The sequence below is a fragment of the Acanthaster planci genome, linkage group LG02 (genome assembly GCF_054643075.1).
Source record: "Acanthaster planci isolate LZ-2023a linkage group LG02, COTS_SCS, whole genome shotgun sequence".
Lineage (NCBI taxonomy): Eukaryota > Metazoa > Echinodermata > Asteroidea > Valvatida > Acanthasteridae > Acanthaster > Acanthaster planci.
This window is the reverse complement of record NC_141778.1, coordinates 15,550,826-15,575,537: the sequence shown is the minus strand read 5'-3', so window position 1 is coordinate 15,575,537 and position 24,712 is coordinate 15,550,826. Positions and strand designations below refer to the sequence as shown.

The window sequence follows — 24,712 nt, the reverse complement described above, 5'->3', positions numbered from 1 at the left end:
CTACTGTGAAACGCCCATATTGACAGAATGACCCAAACGTAGGGCTCACAGGAAGCTTTTTTGCAAAGTACCGGTAGGGGCCTCCTGCTTTTTTTTTCTTTCTATTTTGGGGTAGGGCCAAGGATATGGAGGTAGTCCAGTAGACTGGCCCCAGTACCGAGCTAGCTTGAGTTGCACTTTAGGGGCTTGTTATTTGCTATGTATCGTTTCTCATTTGCAGCTGTCTGGCATGGATTGTCAACTTGAAGGAGAGGAACGGTTTGTTGTTGTCGCCCATATTGCTCAAGAAATCCGCAAATCACGGCTTCATTTCCAGCTAAAAAGGGCTGCTCAGGTAGAAAACCGAAAACTAAATTTCCAAACTACCCAACCAAAGGAAGTGCGTGTGAGTTTGTCACATAATTCCTCCGTGTACACCGTGTCAGAATTTCATAACCCAAAATTTCTCCAAACACTCTTAGTAAACCCCCATCAATGATTAACATGGAATCAATGTATGTTGACAAATAAATTACATCAGTGGATGCGGTTGAAGTCTTGTGCGAGCAGTCCTCAAGATAAATGCTTGTCATTTCTTCACCCGATTGATTTTTTTTTTGCATCTGTACCCCCTAGGCACAGGCTGCCAAGCCCGGTATAGCAATATCCAATCTTCAAGAGCAAGTTTCCCACGGCCTCAAAGAAACAGGTACTGAAAAAAGGGATATTCGTAAATTTGCATTTTTTTCTTTGGTGTGCTACTAAAACACTGTTTGTTTACCCACTGGTTATAATTTAAAAAGAAAGTTTGCCGATGTTGTTTGTTTTGAATTTAAAAACAACTAAGCACCGATGTGGTATATTGTTATTTTAGTTTAATTTGCCACGCGGTGCTTCAACTTGTCGATGTTCATATTATGCCCCTTCTTCCTACTGCCTTTAGGCTGGGAGCGTAAACTTCACAATGCAGTTTACAAGCACCTTCTCAGCTACCCCAAGTCATCCCACCCTAATACCCCTTTGGAACACACCAAGGAACCCTTGACATACATCAGGAGGGCACAGGTGGGTAACAAAACCATCCGAGGCACTAGGTAGATTTTTTGGGGGGGGGGTTTAAATCCTTCGGATAATTGGTAAACCAGTTCAGACTGTCCGTCTGCTCTTTGAATTGATTACTGCTACCAGCTTGGTATACATGGAATGCCACCTGTGCTATACAAACAGAGCTTTTATTACCATTTTCATTGCTTTGCAGATATACAGACATCGGTTGTAGGCAGCCGAGTTGAGGGCAGATACACGCTTTTTGCTTTGAGTTCATTATTAACCCCATTTCCTGAGACTTTTTTCTTTGCTGGCAACCTGCCTGAATCCTCCACAATCCTCCACTGTGCTAGAAACCAATGTCATGTCCATCGACATGTATAGCATTCTTGTAGATTGTAGGAAACCCCTGCTTATTACAGTGAGATTAGAAAAATACTAAAGCAAAACTAACAAACTATATAGTTAAAGGAATTCAGTGGTGTACATGTCACCTCAACACATGTTTGTTTAACTTTCAGTCAAGCCCCATGTAAATTAATAGTGGTTATATTCTACTTTCCTAAATCCTGCTGATTTTTCTTGAAGGTTGAATGATCAGAAAGAGTTATGTTAAAAGTGCTATGCGGTAATTTCCTGATATATCTCATTTTTAACGTTTTGTAGTGTTGCTAATTTCCAGAGCTAGGCCAAGAGTTCTTTAGCAATCAAAGATTTGTTCAACTTCATTCATAGTACATTATTGTTAAAAGGAATATGTGCGAAATCTGACGTGCCTTCTGTCTTCTGATTTCATGTAGTCTACTTGGGAGAAACGTATCCTCAAGAGTTTGAACAGCATGTGTACGGAGCTGTCTGTTCCTTTGGCCAGAAAGGTGAGATACTCAAAACACACTGAAAAAAAGGCAAAAACTTAAACAGTTTGTTATTGCCATCTACTTCGCTAATTTGTTTTGGAGATTTTGTACTGTTGCCTCCTTTTGCAATGTCCAGTATTTCAACATTTTTATTTGTTTTTAATGAAATATTTTGCTATAAGTGCGAGTTTGAAACGTGTTGGATATGATGAAAACTTTGTTAGATCCAGTAGTATCAAAAAGAGTCACAAAAATTCTTCTGCCATCTTGGAAAAATCCGCCCTCTTTAAAAAATTAATGTAAAAAATGCAGTATCTCCACCTTGCTATATGTTTTCCCGACCAGTTTTTAACTTTTGCTATTCAGAAAGATTAGGAGGATCATGAAAACTGATTAAAAAAAATCATACTACCTTACTTGAACTTAAACTTACAACATTATTCATATTATTCATTTGCACCAAGTTTTCAAAACCTTTAATGGCTCAAACAAAAAGAAACATGTGAACAGAACAAAACTGAATAATTCTGCGGCTCAGGCATTAATTGGGTCCAGTCTCCTGAGCCTGTCTTAACTTTAAAACCTGCCAAGCACATATTTATCCTCATTTATTAATACCATTCTAGTCAGAGAGTCAAAAGAAGTGAACATGGGATGGATTTCCAATGATTTTGTTCTAAAATTTTACTTCATTTTCCCAAACACCCCTGTCCATTTTATGGTATATTCCTTTTGACAGTTGCCCAATAGAATCTTTTTAAATGAACTAGGTGCAAGCGTGGTGTGTCGTGTTCCTACAGACTTCTGACCAATCAGACTTGATTAAACTGTCTCGTGTGCATGTGCCAGCGCGTGATTTACGCAGTGGACATTATCCCTTCTCAGCGGGCATTATCAAATGGTAATACACAGTCACATAACGTGTTTCGACCAATAGGAGTAGAAAAACTGTCCCAGGTATTTATGAATATGCAATGAAATGATAACGATCCAAAACAGTTTTATTCTGGCCTTCTTAACCATCATTACAAGTGGAAATGTTTTTGAAGATTGAAAAGAAATGCTTATTTTATGAATTCAAAGATTGGAACTTCTTGTGTGTCACTGTTCACATGCAAATGCTGCGAAATCGCTTGTTCTATATTCCAAATACTAGGATCAAGTGTGCAAATCAAAAGTGAACAGGAATGCTTCACGAAAAGAAATTGCTTGATGGAAATCAAAAGCACAGAAACAAAATAGAATGCTTGCAGTGGCAAAAGAGTGGCGCTGCTTAAGCCCAGTTGGCAGGAACCAGGTGAAATTGAATAATTGAGTTATTGGCTGGAAAAAATGTGCAATCGGATTGGAAAACCCATTAAAATCCCTAATGAGAAATTTGTTCACACTTGGCTTATGCTTGAACCTTAAGTATTGGGTCATACAGTCTCATACTGAAAGGCAAAACTGTGTGCATTAGAGTTACAATCAATTTCTCACTGGCCAGCAATAAGTCCATTTGTCATGAGTCAGGTGAAAAAAGTGTTCAACTTCCTTTTGTTCGTCCCCCAGTTAGTTGCAACTTGATCTGTGATTTGAACTCATTGGCATTAGCGTCTGGCTAAAGAAGGAAAACTGACCCATGTGGATAAAAAAACTGTCAGTTCCAGAGCACTATGGCAGTGCTCTGCCATCAATGAAACTTTCCTTAGTTTATGGCTTGAAGCATAGAGTCTTTTTTTTATAGTAAAACACTTTTTGCAAGAATTCCAGGAAAAAGGTAAAAGGGAATGCATAATTTAAATCAATAAAAATTGGACTGTTAATTTAAATACAACATTTACACAGTAAAACACACGGGGTCCTTTTCCTGTCACTATAATGTTACAGCACACAAAAGGAAAAAAACTACAGAGAAAAAGGACACACTGGCAACGATGGGTGGGACGTGAAACACTAGATTTTGTCACTCTCCAGACTTGTGTTGACAGTCCCCCAGTTGTTGGGTTTGTTCTGGGGGTAAGATCAGAAGCCATGAAAGCCCAAACTTGTATTAGGTTGCAGTGCTCACATTAGCAATAATGTTGTTGATACACCTTATACTCACATGCTACATGTACAGCACTTTCAAAGATTCTCTGATTTAATACGGGCGATTCACAATAGTGCGACACCAAGAGTTTGCGACGTGTTGGCCAATCATAACGCGCAAAATTTGTCGACCTTTTCCAAACGCGCGTTGGGTCGACAACATTGTGATTGTGATTGGCCAATGCGCTGCAAACTCTTGGTGGCGCACTATTGTGAAACGGCCGTATTAGCAGATACACTTGTACTGGTAGTTGATTGCAATATCCACAGGTAGGTTAGCGTGGAATGGCCTGCTTTATTCTACTGGAACTCAAGGTGCTTTAGTTCTTTGGAAAAAGGACTTGTGAACTTGAAAAAAAAAGTGTTTTGTTTTTGGATTCTAGTTTTAAATTGTTGTCTTTGCAGAGACCTCTCGCGGAACAGAAGGAACTGAGGGGAAGATGGAATGAGCTGGGTGCAGAGGAGCCTGGTAAGATTTCCCCCTCCATTGTCTGTGCTATTCCCCGCCCCAGACATGCACCACTTTGTAAGGCTCCCTTAAAGTTTCAACAGATTTCAATTTGTAGGAAATAGTCCTATTTTTAAAGTAATGACAAATACACACGTAACATATGGAAGTTTTTCAGTCAGCAGCTCATGGTTTCAATTTTTATGGCTTTTTTCATTTCTGTGTTTTTTGGTTTATTCTTGCCGTGAGTTTTTATGGTATATGGCAGTTTGTTGAATATTTATCCATTTGATGCCTCAGTGGTTCCGTATGAAACGTTTTGGGTTGACTGTTGGTATGCATATCAAAAAATATAAATGCATGTATAATGCATGTAAATGTATGTGGTGAAGGGCCAAGAATCCACAAAAATAAATTAAAGGAATTCTGGGTAAAAGCATTAACCAGTAAATCTACAGCTGGATTTTGAAGGATCTGGAGGGGTGGGATTCAGGGAGAGTTGATTGAATTTCTCAAGAATTTACCGAGAGTCATGGCAGGATTTGGGGAGAAGTTGCAAGAGTGGAGCTCGCCAAAATTGATAGACCCGAGTCATTCTGGGCTCTTTTCTGTCAGTAGATGCATCACATTTCTTCAAAGTTTGAGCCAATATTTGGAAATGAGGGGTCCACATTCACTTTGAAATGAAAGAAGAGAAGATTGTCTGAGTTGCTCAGGTTTTATTCTTTTTTATGCCTTTGTATTAGCAAAACAAGGAGCCTGTTCCACCTAGAGGGTGTCCAATAGACGCCCACACCCTCCTTTGGCTATAACGTTTTTTTCCCTCAGATGTAAAACTTAAGCTGTAGTTCTTGTACATCAATCCTCAAGTTAGATTTGTGACCTCCAGAGGAAGCTCCAGATGACTTTATAGTCTTTGAGACATCAGTGACACTTGAACAACTTTTTTGACCAGAACGATTCCATTAAAATTCTCATTTACCTAATGTGATGCATCATAAAACTTTGTAATGGATTCATAGTTCTGCCTGTGTTCACAATTACATGTACATGTACCTTATTCCGACTTCTGGTGTAGTTGATCCTTGCCTTTGTCATTTTTTGAATTACTTAACCTGCATTCCGATTGCAGGGAATATGTACACTGTATGTGCACTTTATTCTGTGGAATGTAAATCAAAGTCCGTTACCTCCATGGTGGCAACATTTGCACCAAATATACGGCAGAATACATTTGAGTTTACGGAACTGACACATGAGGAAGCATGTCACATCTCGTCTTGACTCCCTGCAGAGGAGCAAATTTATCTCCAAACATTCGAGACGCTTTTTGCCTGTGCCCGTCTCCTTTTCTTCCCCCTCTCCCAGTAGCACAGCATGTTCTCTCTGGATGCCTCATGTACAGGTTCAGGTACACAGTTCCTGAATTACTGAACTGACAATGTAAACATGAAGAAGCATGCCACAGCTGTTGGGACTCCCTGTTGAGGAACAAATTTGTCTTGAAGCACGCATCGTGTTTTGCCTATGCTACATCACCCCATTTCCTCTTTTTTTTTTTTTTTTTTCCTCAGCAGCACAGCATGCTCTCCACTGTTGCCTCATGTATGTATACAGACCTCATACTGAAATGATGATGTTATTAACATGAGAAAGCATGTTACATCCTGTCATGGGCCCCTAGCTGTTGGGGAACAAATTTATTTGGAAGCATTCGACATTTCTTATTTTTGGCCCGTGCCACATCACACCAGTGTCCTCTTTTTTGTCCAGGACCTCAGCATGTTCTCCTCGACTTCCTCATATGCGAGCTCCCCCTCCCTGTCTGCTGCTGATCAAAATCGTCACAGTCCTCTCGCGCCTAAAATAGATTTGGCGAATGAGATTTCCTGACCAATTCCGGGAGCTTGCATAGCTCTTGACTGATCGAGTGGTTTCGGTGGTCATTATTTTTTTTTTTCAGAAGCGAGCATAATTGCACAATTTATATTGTTTGTGTACCCCTAAGTACATTTCACCCCGATTTTCAGATGTGGGACAACGGAACGCTGGTTTCGCTAGATGGGTTTAGCTGATGCCAGGCAGTGTGTAGGCCTACGTTCTTCTTTTCCGTGTGGAAATTAGAACTGGGAATCAAATGAGGTGCCGTTATTAAGTCGCAAGGTGGCCACACCCTCCTAACAATAAAGAAGCGTTACATTGACAAAAAATGATAACTGCAGTGAATACGACGGTCCGTTCCTTAGCATCTCAGGTAGAAAGTTTGAAATGCAGCCGACATCTTACAGTTTGATTTCTACTGAAACACTAGATCCACTGTGATAGTGATTTTGATTATGTACTATTTTTGGTGTACACTCTGTGCATGTGTAAACTCGGCCACAATTAGAAATTTCCAGCTAAAATCTCAGACTTCTCGATCATCCTAGTTAACTTGAAATGCAGGCATTGCCTATCACTGACAGGCATGAGGAACAGTCTGAAGAAAACTGAAAACTTGGCTAAAAATAAAATAGAGCTCTTTGTAAAGAGCAGCTTTTGAAGCTGATTGACAATAGGCATCCTCCTTCCTACACTTCATTTTTGTAAAAATGAGGTTGAAACTGAGCTGGCCAGTCTTGAAACAGATCATATGATCTGGATAACTGATGGCCAAAGCCATCCAGATGCTGGCCAGGATTTTTCTTTATGTACACATGATTGATGGCTTGTATTTGACGCACAGATTGCATTTTTAGAGCAAGTCAAGTTGCATGACATGAAACGTATCATAATGAAATGAAGGACTGAAAAAGATCACTTTTCCAAATTCTGTGAAGTATTATGCTTGGTTGACCTAGAGATCTTTATTTGATTTCTTTATCTTACATCTATAGCCATGTACCATATCGGATAGAAAAATGAAGTAAAACGGGGGCTGTCAAAGATAAACTGTCATCCAACGGAAGAAAATAAAAACATGCTCCTTGAACCATGGAGCATTCGGCCTTGAAGTTCCTCTTTATGGTCTTTTGTGATATTTGAATGTACAAGTTTGAACCTTGATGGTCATTTAAAGGATGATATGAGAAAGATCAGCCTGTATTGGTTAGAGGCTGATACATAGATATAGATGTACATGTACTAAACTTGTGAATGTACCAGACTTCTATGCTTGCGATTTGCTCAATCACATTAGGCTACAGAGTTTCAAGTTTCTGATGTTAATAGCTTTAATACAATGCAGAGACAGAATTTTGAGTTTCTGTTCTGCAACTGCAGATTTAATAGAAAAAAGGTAACATTCCAAGTGCATATAAAAACTTTGACACACATTAAGTATACACGAGGGACGGTTTCCAATGATACCCTCCCCTAAAAGATCAAGAGAAATGCAATGTGAAGATCTCAATTGATTCAATAAATTGGGCTGAAATTAATAATTGATACAAAGTGGCAAAAAAGACCAAACACTGATGCAGCAGACCCTGATATACAGCACACATTTACTAGAAACCAGAGACTTTTTTCTAGACTCTGTCTCTGCTTCTTCGTTTCTGATCGCTTCTCTTTTTTTGTCTGTTTTGACCTCTGTGGATGAAGCAGTGGTATCAGTGGAAGTCCATGCTGTGCTTCTAGAATAGTTTCGAAAGTAGTATCTTTTTTCTTCACAGTTGTTTCCAGGATATTAAAGCAAGTCTCACGACAAAGGACTCTCACCGAGTATCAGTCCCGAACGTGTGATATACCAGTTGTCTCAATCTGACGGTGTGAATGTACCACTGTTAGTTGCAGCTGTTGGGGGGGGGATTGTGAGTATACTGAGGAGCATGAATGGTACGTGCATGAACTCTACTGGTGTGCAGTTGACACAAAGTGTCGGTGTACACGGATCCACACTCCGCACGGAAATTAGTATCCCTGTGGCGTTTGTCTCCTGTGTTGAACGTGCAGCCGCTAAATGGATCTTTTGCATCGCCGAAAATGAATTTGTTCGTGGCTTTTTTGGTTCGTTGTTTTTCAGGTGGGAGGTTTTGAATTTCAGCCAGAGCAGAATTTGTTTAGTTTATAAATTGCTTCTGTGTGTGTGTGTGGATGTGTGGGTGGGTGCGTGTTTGCACCATCAGGTTGCCTCGAACGAGAAGCTCACTCCTCAGCCGTTGGTTAGTCATGGTGGTGCAGCTTGTTTGAACGCGTCTTGGGGGGTTTGAAAATCATGTGAGTCTAGAACCAACAATCCATGACGGGAATTGAGTATGCCCGTCACTCCATGACTGCTAATTCTGAGGCTGTACACTCTATTCCTTTGCACCTTAAGACTGACATTTCTTCTTTATTTTTGATACAAAACTGTGTTTTTTTTAGTGGATTAAACATTCATATTTTGTTCCTTTGCTGAGTTTTGTGCCAGAAAAACTGAGTGCAGGGTTCATACATAATCGTTTTCTTTTGGGAAAGAGTCTGCACCTTGTCAATGTTTTGTAAATTTCTTTCCATCCTGGATCACAGCACTGATACAAGTTCACAATGAGCTCAGATCTGTTTGCATCTGGAAATTGGCTTTTCTACAGGAACTGCTCCCAGAAGCTTTGTGCTACGGCAGTATTTCCTCTCAAGGGCCCAGGGTCCATTATGCATAAAAAAAAACGGAGACAGAGACGTTGGAGGCTTATGCATATAAATATGCCTCCAAAAAGAAGAGTGATTCTATCTGTCAGTTTCATATAGGTTTGGACTAATTTAGAATATTAATACGATTTCAAAATTAGTAAGCAAAGTATGGCAAAAAGCGTTTAGCATTTGGTAGATTTGTGATAAATTTTCTTGGTAGGCATGTGGCGTGCTAATTTGTCCTGTCAATGAAGGCATTTCTCTTGTGACATCATCTATGAACGATGAAGTGAAGAGGGACAAATTGTGTGGCTGCACTTTTTAATTTGCTCAGTAATCAAATATTCCCCTCTGGCCATTGTGTTAATGGATTTCGTCCATTCGTTCGCTTGTGTAAAGCAGCAACACCAAAACAAGTTGGAGAATGGGTGCCAATGTCGAATTGAATTTAAAGAGAATGTTGTTATGTAGAACAAGTGAAGTGGTTCGGAGGTGATCCGTTGAGGAAAGACATTCCATCATGAGCTTGAAACGATGTGAGTGAAAGAATAGGGTGAGAAAGCACTGAAGATTTGTCTACCCAGCAGTATAGACCTGTTTCATGTTGCTTACTATCCATATGAATGACTAAACTTAGGAGAAATAACACCCTTGGCTGGTTTCAGGATCTGCCTCAAAGTGATATTCACCCCATTATTTTGAAGAGGCAAATGGGCTGTTCTTCATAGTGTATTTAGTAATAGTACATGTAAATGCGTTTTTATTATTTGGAGCTCGATCGGCTTGAGCCTTCTTTTTCAACCCTGTGAATTATTCTCCTACTGGCTAGCCATAGCCACTGGTAGGCTAGAAATATGACTGTGACAAGCAAAGAGAGAGGTCAATTACAGACGCCATACCGGCTTGCATTCAGACAAAACATTAATGGGTAGTTATTCTAGGCAGTCACTGGCATAGCCCTAACAGTACCTTCATAAATGGGTTCTTCCTTCCTCTGAGCCCAGAGCTCGACCAAGAGATTGCATGTTGACAACAATCGTCAACAACTTTTTATAAGTTAAAAATTAATAGGAGGAGACGTGGAGTTGGCACCCACACTGACGCACATGCTGGACGAATTCATTGCTTGTGGTCTGTGCTCATTTTGGCAAATTGTAAAGACCCTGTTTGCCAATTAAGGCATTTACGACCTTTGCACAAGTGTTGGGCTACTACAGCAATGACTTCTACTTCTGTGTGCCAGATTCGTCCATACCAGCGACTTTAGTATTTTTGGGTGAATCTTTTAAAAAACCATCCATTTAGAACTTCTGAGGAGTTGGCGTTTCATCATATCTGATAAGCAGGAGGAACTACCTCTTCCCCTAGAAAACTAAATACTCCTAGGAGAAGCTGATGGAGTGTTAGGACTTGGCCTCGGGTGAATGCCTTGCTTGTCATTCATGTTGTCATTTACAGACCAAAACCAGTCAATCACTATATACGGTACATAAACAACACCTGCAGAAGGCCATTACACATGGGGAAAACGGACCTTGATGAGGAACTGCTTTGTCAGCACGTAGCCTAAGCCATGAAGAGTAGTCATTTTAGGAAGGATAACCTCGTCTTATGGTCTTTTGATTGGGAAAACAAAACTTGTCTTGGTCTTTTAATTTGTCGGCAGGGCTTAGTTGTTCTTTTCTTTCTTTGTTTGCAGATTTGAGTGCCTTTCGGCCTGTCTATGCCCCGAAAGATTTCCTGGACATGTTGATCACTCTGAAGAATCCCAATGTTTCCTCTGGGCAACAGCTCGCTGGGGGTATCAACAGCTGGGGCCTCATCCATTTGCCCTTTAAAGTCCAGACGTTGGATGAGCTGGTATGTATGGCCATTTGAATGTGAGACTAGCAATATAATACTCATAATTACGCATCATGGTGGACTCGAGGAGAGTACATGTAGATATTTGTCTTTGCGATTAGTGCCCGTTGCCATCCATGTTTCTTGGTTATTAATTGTCATGATTGTGAGATGCATATTGTTGAATGTCTGTAGAGGGATGATAGAAAGGGGTCTTTTTGTGAAAAGAAGTAATATTTTCCATGCAGATTTATTAATAATGCTTGTACTAATTGGAAAGCTACATGTACATGTACTTCGCAGTGAATTCTAGAAGACCTGTGATGTAGATCTGCATGTACACATGTATTTCAATTTGTCCCCTGGTGCGTGTTATGTTTTAAAAAGGTAAAAGCTTTTCATTTTTTGCCCTTTTTTAACCCTAAGGCATACCAGTATTTTTCAACTCTGCATATCTTTGTCAACTTGTCAACAGTTCCCTCCCCCCCCAAAAAAAGTAAAGAAATAATGCGGAGGAAAAAAAAATTATGAAAAAATATAGGGTGTAACTAATGTGTATGCAAAATTGTCCTCCTGCAACATCCTTGCCCTACCTACAGCCAGGATTCTGTTTGGTGAATCTGCTTGACAGCTGCCCTGTAAAGGGGCAGCTGTGTTATTTTCTACAATCAGAGGTTTGGCAAAACGTTCTGTGCAGATATTTGTTACTGAGACGTATCATTTGCTCAATCTTACAGAAAATGTTACCCCAAAATAGCGAAGTCTATTTTTTTTGAAAATCACCTTTTTCTCAAATCTTGAAACAGTAGGATGCATTGATTTATTTGAAACACAAAACCTAGAAAAGATTAGGAATAAGGAATAAGCATTAAGTTTAGAATTCATATTGGTGCCAATTGAAGTAATGGTCTTGTGATTATGTGAATTTAATTAGTTGAAATGAGCTTGTTTCTGAAAGTTTTGCGGAACTTCTTTCATTGCATCAAGAAATCTTTGCCCCTATATATAGATATTTACTGCAGCAGGTACATGTAAAGTGTACATGTACATAAATTTCACGTTTGTCATACCAAATTGGCATTCAACTGAGAAATAACTGTGCTACCCCCGTTAGGGTGTCTTGTACCTTTAAACATATCTCAAATTGTAAGGCGGTTAACTGAAGAAAGCTATAGGCTAATCTGATTTCGATGTCGTAACTGTGGTGGTACCGCCCTCACACGCACATTCTTCAGCTTGACGCGCACGTGCATGTGGCAAATCACGACGCGCACCCTGTTGGTCAAAGAGGCATGTGAGGCACATTCACCACCTGTCTGCGAGCGTTTTGCCACTACAGTGATGGCTTCTAATTCTGATCATGGAATTACACTAGACAAGCATGTATCCTCTGTTCTGTCAGGAAAAAAATACAGTATTCAGTACAATAAATATATTTACTCGCCAGCATGTGACGCACAGCTTTGTCAGCCATAGCCGTGATTTTTAATGTGGCTAAACTACCGGTGAACCTGGAGTGAGACTTCAAGGTTGCTTTTACTTTCCTTATCAGAGGGCACATGTGTTCTTAGGTTGAAATTGGTCCAGATGGACACATTTCTCCACCGCATTGTACTTTATTTAGAAATGAAGACAACAAAATTAGTTGGTACTCACCTGTTAATTTCACTCCTACCAGTACATGTACCAATATAAGAAGCAGCATTTCCTATTCCCAGCATTCGCAATCTGCAAAGCAAAACATTTGAAAAGTCAGTCAGTGGCTCAGTTGTGCAGATCAATGTGTTTCTTGGGTGCTCGCACAAACGTTTGGCAGTAGGGTGAACTCAATTCCTTGAGGAGTATCCTGCCGCATCACCAGTGAAGCACAACCAGACATGACCAGTGTGCAACCCTCTCAATTAACTGTATGAAGACTTGGGCCTTGTCCGCTCTCCAAACAACTTTGATTTTTGCCTTTCCTGTGCCATGTTGAGTCACACAACAATGCCGGGTACAGGCGTGTTAAAAAATTAGCCACAATCAACATTATTAGATGACGCAATAGTGTTCGATATTTCTGCTTATGCTTGAAGAAACATACATGTATCTCTTTTTTGTTGGCGTATTTGTATAAAAAAGCCTTCCGTGTGGATGATTCTGAAAAAAGTTAATATTTGATTGTAGTTGTGTGGATACAACATGGGCTGAGTGTTTTGTAAAAACAGCTTCATGATTAAAAAGGACTGAACGCCTTCCAGATCCTGTGCTACTCAGGTCAAAGTTCTGTCAGCAAAGCAGCATTAATGGAGGATGGAAACATTTCTGGCAAAACAGATTGTGGATTGGCGCCAATGTTTTTCCCCTTTCACTTTCCTTTAAACCAAAAGCTATTTTTTGGAGATATCAGGAGGAATGAATGATTGAATGCAGAATTTTAAGTTCTTTTGGACAGTCTTTTTTGTGCACAAACCCACATGTTGGCTTCTTGTTAATGTTTTTTTTTAACTCTTTCATTGAAGAGGCAAAAATTCAGCTTCACCTGGGGCCAATTTCATAGAGCTGCTTAAGCACAAAATTTGCTTAAGTAAAAAAATCCTTGCTTAGAAAACAAAGGTTACCAGCTCAAAATTTTTGTGACTGTCATGCTAACTAAGCGACAGGTGAATACCATTCCAAAATAATATACATCACATGGAGTTTTGGCTGGTAATGTGATTTGTCTAGGTTTTTTCAAGCGTAAGCAAATTTTGTGCTTAAGCAGCTCTATGAAATTGGCCCCTGCGCATTGCTCCCATCATAAAAAGAAAAAGCCATTTGAGATCTTCTGAAATTGCCATTGACTGGTTCTCGCTAGGTTTCCTCTTCATTTCCTTGGCAAATTTTGTGCTTGTCAGCCGTGTGAAAGTTACCTGAGACAACAAGTTCCGGCAAATGTTTCTTGTGTAAGCCCAACAATTAGAAAGTCAATTTGCCACCAAATTTTACTGGCTGTGCACTATGTAGCAGAAATAAAGGCAAAAATCTACATTAGTAGCCCAAATTAGGCTCTTTCATCTTCTGGTATCACTTTCTGATACTGTTCTGGAAAAACCGAAATTGTAAGAAGTAGTTTTTTTTTGTACACTTTTTGACATATTTTTTATTTCTGTGTCCTCAGAGAGATCACTACCGGGAGTTTTCGGCTGGTACCCAACAGACTGGTGTCGATGACCATGCGGATACCTCAGCAGGTGGGTTCCTGTTATAATTCTCCCTGGGGGAAAAGGGGGGGAATTAGTGCCAACAGTGTCCTGTCAACGTCTTACTAATATCCATGTGGAATTACTTCTTTAATTTTTATAAAGCATGGATTTTAGAGGAACACGATTCTATCTGTGCACACAAGAACAGGCCAATATTTGCAACGAGCAAATATTGTCCAAAGTCCCCTCAAGGGCCCTTGTGTCTTGGAAACATCTTGTCAAGTGGTTCTGGGGATCAGCGTCGGTTGTTCAGATCACAGATCACGATGGAGTTATGAAAATTTCCCGTTCAACTGAATACGCTTTTTTATGCCGTTGGTCGGGCTGGTTCAATTTGTCACATTTGATTAAACTTTTTGGAGTGAGGATTCCTGGGAAAATATTTATTGTATTCACCCTGTCCAACGTTCTGCTACAGGTGTCAAACTAATTGGTTAGTGTGAAAGTGATTTGAAGTTACAGTTGAAGAATGCCAGTGCATTAGGTGATCGTGCGCCATTTAGGAGGATTTACAACTACTAGTAACTCTTTTTTCGTTTAATTTTCCTGTGAATTTTTTTTTCTTGAATTTTCTTTTAATGTGGAGAGGCTGTTTATCTTGTACTGTATATGCCTACACACCCACTCAAACATGCCGCACGCGCCCACACACGCCAAAGTGCATTCTGGACGGTGGTTTGATGCTTAGCCCACCGCCAAGCCAGCTATCTAGACAAACAGAGCGAGCAGAAATTGACAAGCACGTACACAATTTTCAGTTTCTAAGAGGATCTTCCGTCTTCTTAAACTTTAAAAGACACACTTGCCTTGCCCTTACAGAAAAACCCCAATAGCTTTTAAAGCAAACCTTTCCAACAACTATATTCCAGACATTAAACTATAATGGGCATTCTTGAAAAACAGTTACTGATCAAAATTGGCTAATAGACAAAGATAAAGCAGCTGAGATGTTGAATTATTACAGTGACAAACATGGTGAGAAATACCAGTACATGATGAGAAACAGTTAATGACACCATTTTAGACATTCTAGCGAAACACTCTTGTGATTGCACTTACGTTTTTGATATTTCTTGCTCATTTTTATACACTGGCACTCCGTCCTTTGTATTTTTATTTTATCATTTTCCTCAGTTTACTTATTTATATGTATGTACTAATTGTCATATACAGGTCTAAGTTTTATTCTTAATGCTTTTTTCAAATTCACATTAAGCCAATGTACTTTTGGTTAAACATCAGTTTTAACTCTTCCTCTGTTATTGAACAAATTTTTAAAATAACTTTGAGGATGACAATTCATGTATGATTTACAGAAACATATGTATAATAATTCCCAGATGATGTTCCATATGTATGCTTTTCCAAATGAAATAATTTCCTGCGGTGACCGAGGGAGTTGGATGAGTAAGCATGTAATTCCAAGGTTGTGGACATGCTCTTCATCTGAAGAGACAGTGAACCGTTGTTTCCAAATCAGCCACTTGACAAACTTGCTTTTGGTGGTGTAAACGGCCCCTAGCTCCGTACAGTTACATCGCTAGCATTTGATAACCGGAATTTTGTACTTGTATGTATATTTCCATGGCTCATATGCTGTACATAATATATCCATTTGAATTTGTAAGGAAATGAAGACAGTGCGTGCGCCCTACGATCCACTGATGGTGCCGACTGCACGTCTGTACGCGTGACTTCATAAACATGCGCTGTGCATGTGAATGAAAAAACAATAATTCTTGTACCGGTAGATGTGAACTCAGCCAAAAAGTTACTCAATTAATGGCTTGAACCAGGAGTAAAGATTCTGTGTACATGCACATAGCCAGCCAACGCCGGACAAATGATGGAGTTCATCTCACAGCTCCAAGCATTAGTAAAGACGTTTTGTTTTCTTGTACGATATTGACAACAGCGGCAGAAGAGACGTGGTTTAAGTCAGAGAAACGACCCAAAAGGTGGAGATTCTTTGGTTTAAATGGGCTCAGCCGCAAATCGAATAAAAGAATCGCCACGTTTTTGTTATTTCTCCTTAACCTATCAGAGCATCCAATTTTGTTCTTCAACACTTTTGTTCATCCCTTTTATAAAATAATAATTAGCATTCTGCTGATCTGCAGTGAATACAAATTTCAGTTCTTATTAAATTATTGATCAGAAAAACCCTTTTACTTTGTCAGTAAAATAGAGGGAATAAAAAGTCAGTGTAATGACATGTATTTGATCTTACCCACTAACTTATGCAGATCAGGCTGGTATTAGATTGACATACATGTGTGTACATGCCTTGGCATTGAAATTAATACTAGATGTCTGTAACCTCACGTCTCACCAAAATATCTTGTGCAGCAAGGTGATAGGTCAGTACCCAGCCTCTGCAAATTTCCATATATATTTGTTTTCTCGGCTGAGTTTGGTTTTTTGGTCTGTATGCTGCAATATGTCACACATTGGCAGGAATTATATCCGTCCACATGTATTAGAATTTTTCAGTGGTACATACTGTTATTTGCTTCTAAATTTTGTATCTACAGATAAGAATCACTAAAATGCAACGTTTTAAAACGTTTGCATAAGGGAAAAACAAATTAGTTAAAGTTGGATTTGACAGTACAAAAAAGAATGATTTATTGTTGATGAGTTTTTGAGTTTTTATTCTGCCTTTTGGAAACAAGCACAACTTTTGGCAATCCTTATGTTCTATTCAAGAGTTCACCTGCATGTGTAAAGCAGAAACTGATCTCATGAAATCCTGGGAAGATAGGTATTCATGAGCCCACCGTAATGTTTCCATTAAAAAAAAATGCACTCAGTGAAATTGACATGATAAATGAGTGCTTTTATGTTCTTTTTTTTTCTTACAAACTCTTCGTCAGTGTTTGTGTTTCCTTAAGCGAAGGATTTAAAATGTACCTGTACGTTATCTTCCCAGAGGCAAAAACCATTTCAGTTTCACTTAAAGCCGGTTCATACTACGGGTAAATGTGAAAGCAAAGCAAAGTTGATGTCACAAAAGATTTGCCACGAAATTTCACTCAAATTGACAGGTATTCAACTTTTGCAAATTTGCAGCACGAATATTTGATTAGACGTCACAAATTTGCATATCTGTTCACTTTTGCGCCAAGTATGAACCCGCCTTTAGTCTCCAGGTGTCTGCCATGCAGAAACATTAATGCTCTGTAAAAAAAAAGAAAAATCTTGCAGAAAGGTATTGAAGGAATGTTATTGTTTGCTGTACACTTTATTGGACTGATCTCATCAAAAATCAAAGAATAAAACAGAAATGTGCAGTTGATTGAGAGCTGAAATACGATCTGGAGGAGCATTCAATCAAAGGAAATGTCAGATATTCAAATACATGTATTCAATTATTTGAGTGGACTCAGCTATACACCCGACATACATGTAACAAAAATATCAAGTCAATAATTGCCCAAGCAAACTCAGTGAACAAGTGATATTATTTCTTAAAAGTCGATGAGGCTTCCAAACATTGTCACATTTTTCTACACAACCAAGATTACTCCATGGAAAGATAAGCCTATATCAAGGAAATTATGCATTGACATCATTTTCTAATGTGAGTGGAAGTTACTTGGGTCTTCTTGTAAACATATTAACAAGTATTAAAAGTGTCCAAATAACAAGTTGGCTAAGTTTTGAGAGGGATGGGTAGGAGCAAAGGTTGACGGAAGACAGTGTCGATCAATTTAGTCGCAGCAGGAAAGTCAGATCAAATATTTGCAGCTGTCTTTTCAGTTTTCATGCTCTTTTAGGCCTTGAAATCAACTTGACTTTGTTCAGCATGTACTGTGGGAAGACCAGTTGGTTAAAACCCCTGCAAGCCACTTCCTAGCTAGTTTCTAACAGAGTGAATTGGAAACACAATTCGCCGCTCCTTCAAATTTTCCGGATGGAAACTTCGATCTTCTCAATGGGAAGAGAGCCTCTCCAAAACTCCCCCTCAACCCTGTCAGTTCCTGGATCCCTAAAGTGTACATCGTAAGAAAGAACAAGCACAGGGCTTTCTCATTGTACAAACAGAAAAAAAGCTCAGAGATTTCTAACAGGTTTGGCTGTTAACAGATCTATACTGCACCAACCAGTTGACATCAAGAACAATTTGTCTGCATCAATTTTCCAAGCCCAAATGGCATATGTTTTCCCATGGCTTAATAACAAGCCTGTCCATGCATGCAAGATTTATGTATCAGGTCACTATGGTGTGTACATTAGGAAATAAACAGCCCTGAATGGCACTGTAGCTAAAGAGGCTACAATTCAGATGATAATTACAGGTTTTTTTTAACTAGTCCTTTTCTTTGTATTTCCTAATCCCAAGCCATTTGGATGGATTTCCTGTTTAACTTTGCCGATTATTACTAGCATGGAAAGCAGACCAGTCCCTGATTGCAGAAGAAATTATTGAAAAGAACTTGTGAAGTCAGTTTCACTATGGGGTTCATTTGTCAGTTTGGGGGAAATTTTGACTGCTTAGTATGAAACTTCATTTGCAACTTTAACCAAGGAAGAAAAAAAAAACACCTTTTCATGAAGTGTTTTGTAATAAATTTTTTGCATTTGATTGCAGTCAGAATTTTTTGCTTGGCCTGTAATATATATGTAGCACATCAAGACTCAGTGAGCATGGCCCAGGGGTCAATTTTATGGAGGAAGCCTAGTGTATATTTGTCACCTAAATGCTGTGAGAAACTAGTAGCACACATGGTAGACATGTAGACATCAAGACTTTATTTCTGGTATAATCCAGATCCGAGCTGTCGTGCCCAGTATTCGCACCACTTTTGTTTGAAGGTATAAAATAGAATGTCCAATAATTTCACCTCAGCAATTGTTGAAGAGAAGATGTGTTATATTTGGCAAGGGATTCGTGTTGTCACCCAGTTGAGGGGGATGACAGAATGCCACGTTTGGGGAGATGGGGCAGTTGTCAACGGGGATTGTAGGGAGAAGAGGCACAGTAAAAGCTGAGCTCGTGTAAAGACCAAACAACCCGGTACCCTTTTACCTTGTGTTGAGAGTAAGGATGTTATTGTCTTTGCTAGGCAGGTTTGTTCCTGGCACTCTACTGGATAAATCTTCTATGAACCCCATAAATCTTCTACCCCCCCTCCAAAAAAAGGCCATGTTTTATTTAGTACTCTAAATTAAATATGCAACATCTTAATCTCTTCTAAATTGTTACTTTTTTACATGAGCTGTCCGTAATTGGCTCCAAAGGTTATATTTTATAAGTTCGGAGCAACACTTATTATTTCATGGTTGAAAAGCACAAATCTACAGAGGCATTGGTAACCACAATGCAATCAGTAATTTGTCATGCATTCTATTATCAGAAAAATGGTAAACAGTTGATGCTTTAAAATGGCCACTGGAAAAGACAGGAAAGCAACATGCTGTTTAAGTTATGATTGGGATACCTTCATTTTCTTCAAACTCTGCAGTAACGCATGCCTTCACTTTTACAGTAGCTCAGATATATTGTACATGTATGGGCAACCAACAAAAATGAGCATGTTAGTGTATATTTTCTAAATCTGAGCTGATGGGTAAGTCTTTGATCATTGTGCTCGAATTGTGCAGAGCTCTTTGAAGCAGAGAGGATGCGTTTAGGCCGGAAGATTCTACAGGCCAACCACTCGGCACTAGCCCAGCAGTACGCCAAGACTGGATGCCCAGGAGGATTAAGGGCCAACATGTGGGCCAGCATGCTAGGTATTGCCATGGACGACATCGTGAGTATTATTTCTTTTTAATCTGTGTTGATTTTCGCTTGAAGAGGACATTTGTCAGAGCTACTCGTAGGTTTGCCTAATACATGTACGCTCCTGTTGATTGTATTAAATTGCTATCTGTTCTGAGACAGATTGGCAGTGTCAAATCAGAAATGGGGCAATTGGATCACAAACTCTGTCCCTCCCTGTGTCACAAGGCAGAATGGAAGACTTTTCTAAACTATATAGATGAGGCTCAATCACACTACTGACTGGGGTGCACTTAGCCTATAGATATCCTTGGGTGCTTGCACTGTAACAATATCATATATTCCGATGGTCTTCCTTTTCTCTGTAGTACAGAATAAGAATTGAAAAATTGTATTTACTTTTGAAATGTTTCGTGTTGTTTTAAACGGCAAATATTTAACCAGCCACATGCTGCGTGTAGTCGCCCCACCTACATGTTTAAAGAAAGCTTTCTTCGTCAGGTCATGCCAGCAAGCACAGAAATGGCTATTGATTCAGACATTGAGACACATTGCTGGTCTGGTCTGCCAGTTTGGTTTGAACAATATCATAGCACGACGTCCACTGCAGGTACAGTTCAAGGAGGAAATGCCCATGGAATAACAAGGTGTAAAAATGACCTTACTCGCGAAAATAATACTTGTATCAAAATTTGCATGATTTGCCGTCTTTGAAAGGAGGAACGAAAGGATGTGCATATCTTTTGATAGTAAGTTGATTACCCCAGTTGTTAATCACAAAAGAAAGAAAACTCTGTGTCACCACAAACCCGTAACATTCCCTTCCTCTGCCTACTAACAAAATTGTATTCAATAACCCAGCCGTTGGTTCAGTTGTAAATCAGGTGATGGAGGTAAAAGAGCACAGTCTATTCTTGTTAGGAAAATTCTCTATTTTAGAAGAGGTAATTAATGAAATACATGGCAGTGTGGTATCTTTACTCGTTAGAGTTGTCCTTGACTTTCCTTTTTTACCTTCCTGTTCAAAAGTATATTAACTTTCCAATCTCTTAAAGTCGTTCTGTCACTACAGTTTGCGACTACACCTTTATATTGGATTCAATGTCTCAGACAGATTTTGAATTTAATTGTTAGTTTGTTCACGTTCAGATTTCATATCCACTCAAACAGAAAGTGCATCTGAGTGATAGCTGATAGTGTTATGCAGCTTATGCTGTGCATGCATATTCATGTTGCAGTCCCCTCCTGTCAAGTCCTGGAAAGCTGGTGATGACCCATCCAGTTGTCCAGTGTAATTGAGATGTTCAGCTGTAAATTACCATGTTTTGAGGTTGTTTTACCTGCAGAATCTATATTTCACTTAGAGTGGGGTCTCGATGTCTTGGCATGTTCCTCGGAAAAACTCCTACAACATTGATTTTTCGTCTGACATTTAAAGATTCGGGATTTCTTTGTCAGAATACTATTTCAATATATTAAGGTATTCCTGAGAGGGATAGGGAAGTTTCCAAGGGGGAAGTAAAAAATGTTCTGAGGAGAAGCGGGGAGGAATTCCTTCTGAATTCTAAAATCTCAACATTTGCAAACCAAATCAAATTTGTCTCGGAATTTAATCTGGCGCATTCCTTAATTTCGTCCTCCCCGCCTCGTGTCGTTGGAGCACAAAGCCACCACATCTTGTGTGCAATCCTCCACACCAACCTTGTCCTGCTGTCAGAAGGACTCGCCAGGGACTCCCCACGCCTAGATGTGGAAATCTGATTAGCGACCCTCTTGATCTGCATCTCCTCATTTTCCTCTGGAAAACTCTGAATGGAATCCTCCTGAGGACATCTCTTTCAAGCCGCATCAGTGTGGTTGTGATTGGCCGAGAACACTTCCAAAGTATCGGTATTTTTTCTTTTTCTCTCTGATAATGTGGGCATTTCCCCAGGGAGATGTGTTAATGAAGCTAGCATTGATGCCTCAATTACTTGATTACAGTGTACTGGCAGCAGGACCGATATAAACAAACCAATACCTTCAGGCTACTAGGTTTAACATCCCCTGCAGTCGAATTTAGACGATATGAATTGTGACGATTTAATCGGACACTTTCTCTCTGGTGGGTGACAGTCATCCAAATCATGTTGGCGTGACTCTGTGAATCAGTAAGTTTCTCTTTCAGGATGTTCTGCTGTGGGAGGCCTCATGCAAATTTGGCCAATAGTGTAAAGAGGATGTATAGGTTTCATTGTTTGGGTGACGTTTTCCGGGTATTGATTCCCTCTGTGTGAGAAGGGTGAAAAAGAATTCATTGGAAAATTGCTGTGAAAATTTCTCCAGGTGTTGGCACCCACTTCCCTTTGGAGATTACAAATCTGTCGGGGAGAACCATCGTTGTCATAAAAAGTAATAACTGTTGAAATGACGTCATTGTGACAGAAAAGTAGTTACGCTGACACAAGTGTCTTTGTCGTTCACCGGTGCATGAAGTTTGATAAGCATTTGTCATATTGTCTGAAGCCAGAAGTGCACAGATGCACACAAGTACAGGTCAACTGAGCATGAAAGTATGCAGCTTGAGGCGTGTGCCCGTAGCTGCTCATAGCTAAGCAATTATCAGAGAAGGATTTTTCAATTTTCTAGTCAAACCTTCCCGTCTCATATTCGCCCCTCTGTCTGTGTTCCCCTCCCCTCTGTGCTCCTGGCTGTTTTAAGTAGCACCATCTCACTGCAATTTTTCCCCGTCAAACCAGCGCGTTCCGGCGCAATTTGATACCTTTAATAAAACAAGCTCTGCCGCGTGATTGGAACAAAGGCTGTAATGACTCCGGAAGGGAAACCGTACACCATTGTTTTGACTGAAACATTGCAATTAGCTCCGGCAATCATGACGTGTTGCGCCTGCATGCAAGCTGTGTGTTTTTTCTTTCTTTTTTTTTGTTCTACACTCGCTCTGAACAGAAAACACATGCAGGCTGGGTTACAGAGAACTGACTTGGCTTCTCATCTTCAATTCTGTGCGAGGATCACTTGTTTTTGTCAAATTCTTGAGGGATGATGGGCCATTCGTTCAGCATCCGTCAATGGTTGTTTTGGCTTGTTATCACCTGTTACGAGTGGATGTCATGATTCAGTCACAATCTCAAATTTGGCCCCCCCCCAAAAAAATGGGTTCAAAATACCAACTTCTGATTCACCATCTCGGGCAAGAGATATTGTTGATGTATTTAGCAGTCACATGTACACAGCTACATGTACAAAGCACCTGTGGGCATGCTTTGTAATTCAGAGATTCATTACATTAAGGGATACACTTCCAAGTTGTTTTCTTCAAAGAGGCCACTTTCCAACCTTCTGTATGTGTTTTTTTGCAGTTATTCACTCGCCCCTCTCTGTATGTATTGCACCACACGAACAGTTTAAGAAGCTTTGTCAAAAGCATGGAGCATCACAGAAAGAAAATCCAACTTAAAACCTGTGGTCCCAAGAAAATTCAAGTGACTGAGTCCTCGTTTCCAAGGGTACAATGAGTGTGTTTTGGTAATGTCCTCAAAACTAATGAATACCTTGTCTCTGTCCTTTTTCTCTTGTGGTAGCTTCCGGTTTCATCTTAGTGTCTGGCTTCTTTCTCATGAATTTTGTCTCCCGTGATGAGGCCTATTTTTGTCAAATGGCCAGTAACTGTACCTTAGAGGACAGGACAGCATCTAGTCCAAGGATTGTTGTCTTCAGTCATAATTAAGAGCTATTCACATATGATCGATGGGATTTTTTCTGTGACGGTTCACGGTGCGCTCGCATTGCTGTTCTGCCCTCACGGCCGGGTGTTTATCTTTGACAGCTCCGGCATTCCGTGGCTTTCCCGGCAGCTCTTTTCAATAATATTTACAGTTTCCATCGGCTCCCGTCTTGGGTACTATATGCTAAATAAAAGACAGTGACTGGGCTTAGACGTTCATTTCAGGTCTGGTGCAGATTTTTTATGATTGCTCGATGCTGATTATCAGAATTTGTGGCTACGTGTACGTGCCCCCTGCCTGGCCAGATAGCAACTGTAATGCCGGGTTGCAAAAATAAACTGGTGCATGTCATCCGTCAAGTCTCTCATCATAAATAAACCCAATCCTTTATTAAAGACCAATTACAATAAATTTGCAGTTGGTGATACATGTATTTTGGACAATCTGATTCCAGGAATGTCCCAGTTAACCGGGAGGGGATGTATAAAGAGTTTGTACTTTTGTGCCAACATATTTAGCAAATTTAACAAATAGCAAAGCTATGCTATGTCAACTTCAACTTCAAAGAACATGAATGTTTACACTGAAAGTATATCTTTATGTTGGTAGGTAACAGACTTTCTTGTACTCGTATATCCAGAAAGAAAATCCTTTCACTAATGTAGTGTTTGTACATAAACACAAAATTGAAAGTTTGTTTTGAAAAGAAAGGATGAAAAACTTATCCATAAATGTAATCATTGCCATAAAGTTACACATTTGTATTGGAGTCATTTTGAGCTGTCTTTCTGCCGACAGGCAATTTCTTAGTCAATTTCAATTCAAAGTTTGAAAAAAATTGGAAACATCTTATGGTTCGAAAAGCAGTGAGTTCTTTTGATGAGTTAGAAGTAGTGAGTGTTTTTACTTCAGCACAAATTTTTTGATCATTGAACTGCATGGGTTCTTGGCTTCTGTACAGTTCATCCGTATCCCCCACCAACACTGTTGAGTTGAGAGTTTTCACCTGTGCATTTAAACATGGGAGAGCCTGTCACATGCAAGCATTACTCCCACGCGTGTCACGCCGAACAGAATGAAGGATACCTCCGCGCTAATTGGCTATAAAACATGTAGACCATAATGCGCCAGAGTTCAGCCTCCCATTTCGGAACAAAATCTAGAAATTGTCACCTCCTCAGAGGTGTGATGCACCCCAGCGC

The 24,712-nt window shown here is 39.7% G+C and overlaps 2 protein-coding genes across 4 annotated transcripts in view; one reads left to right on the top strand and one right to left on the bottom strand.

The window, feature by feature from the left end:
• Positions 1-24,712, top strand: part of LOC110973239 (TBC1 domain family member 19-like) — a 164,548-nt gene that overhangs the window by 2,979 nt on the left and 136,857 nt on the right. For both annotated transcript variants that reach the window (XM_022223917.2, XM_087132983.1), the window contains exons 2-9: positions 221-334; positions 616-688; positions 923-1,044; positions 1,827-1,901; positions 4,359-4,422; positions 10,691-10,851; positions 13,973-14,045; positions 19,665-19,816. In XM_022223917.2, the coding sequence (XP_022079609.1) occupies positions 230-334; positions 616-688; positions 923-1,044; positions 1,827-1,901; positions 4,359-4,422; positions 10,691-10,851; positions 13,973-14,045; positions 19,665-19,816 (825 nt within the window). In that variant the 5' untranslated portion in view covers positions 221-229. The remainder of the gene's footprint in view (positions 1-220; positions 335-615; positions 689-922; positions 1,045-1,826; positions 1,902-4,358; positions 4,423-10,690; positions 10,852-13,972; positions 14,046-19,664; positions 19,817-24,712) is intronic.
• LOC110973240 (cholecystokinin receptor type A-like) overlaps positions 1-24,712 on the bottom strand; it is a 106,644-nt gene that overhangs the window by 23,522 nt on the left and 58,410 nt on the right. For both annotated transcript variants that reach the window (XM_022223920.2, XM_022223919.2), the window contains exon 2: positions 12,490-12,561. The gene's annotated coding sequence lies outside the window, so the exon portion shown is untranslated. The remainder of the gene's footprint in view (positions 1-12,489; positions 12,562-24,712) is intronic.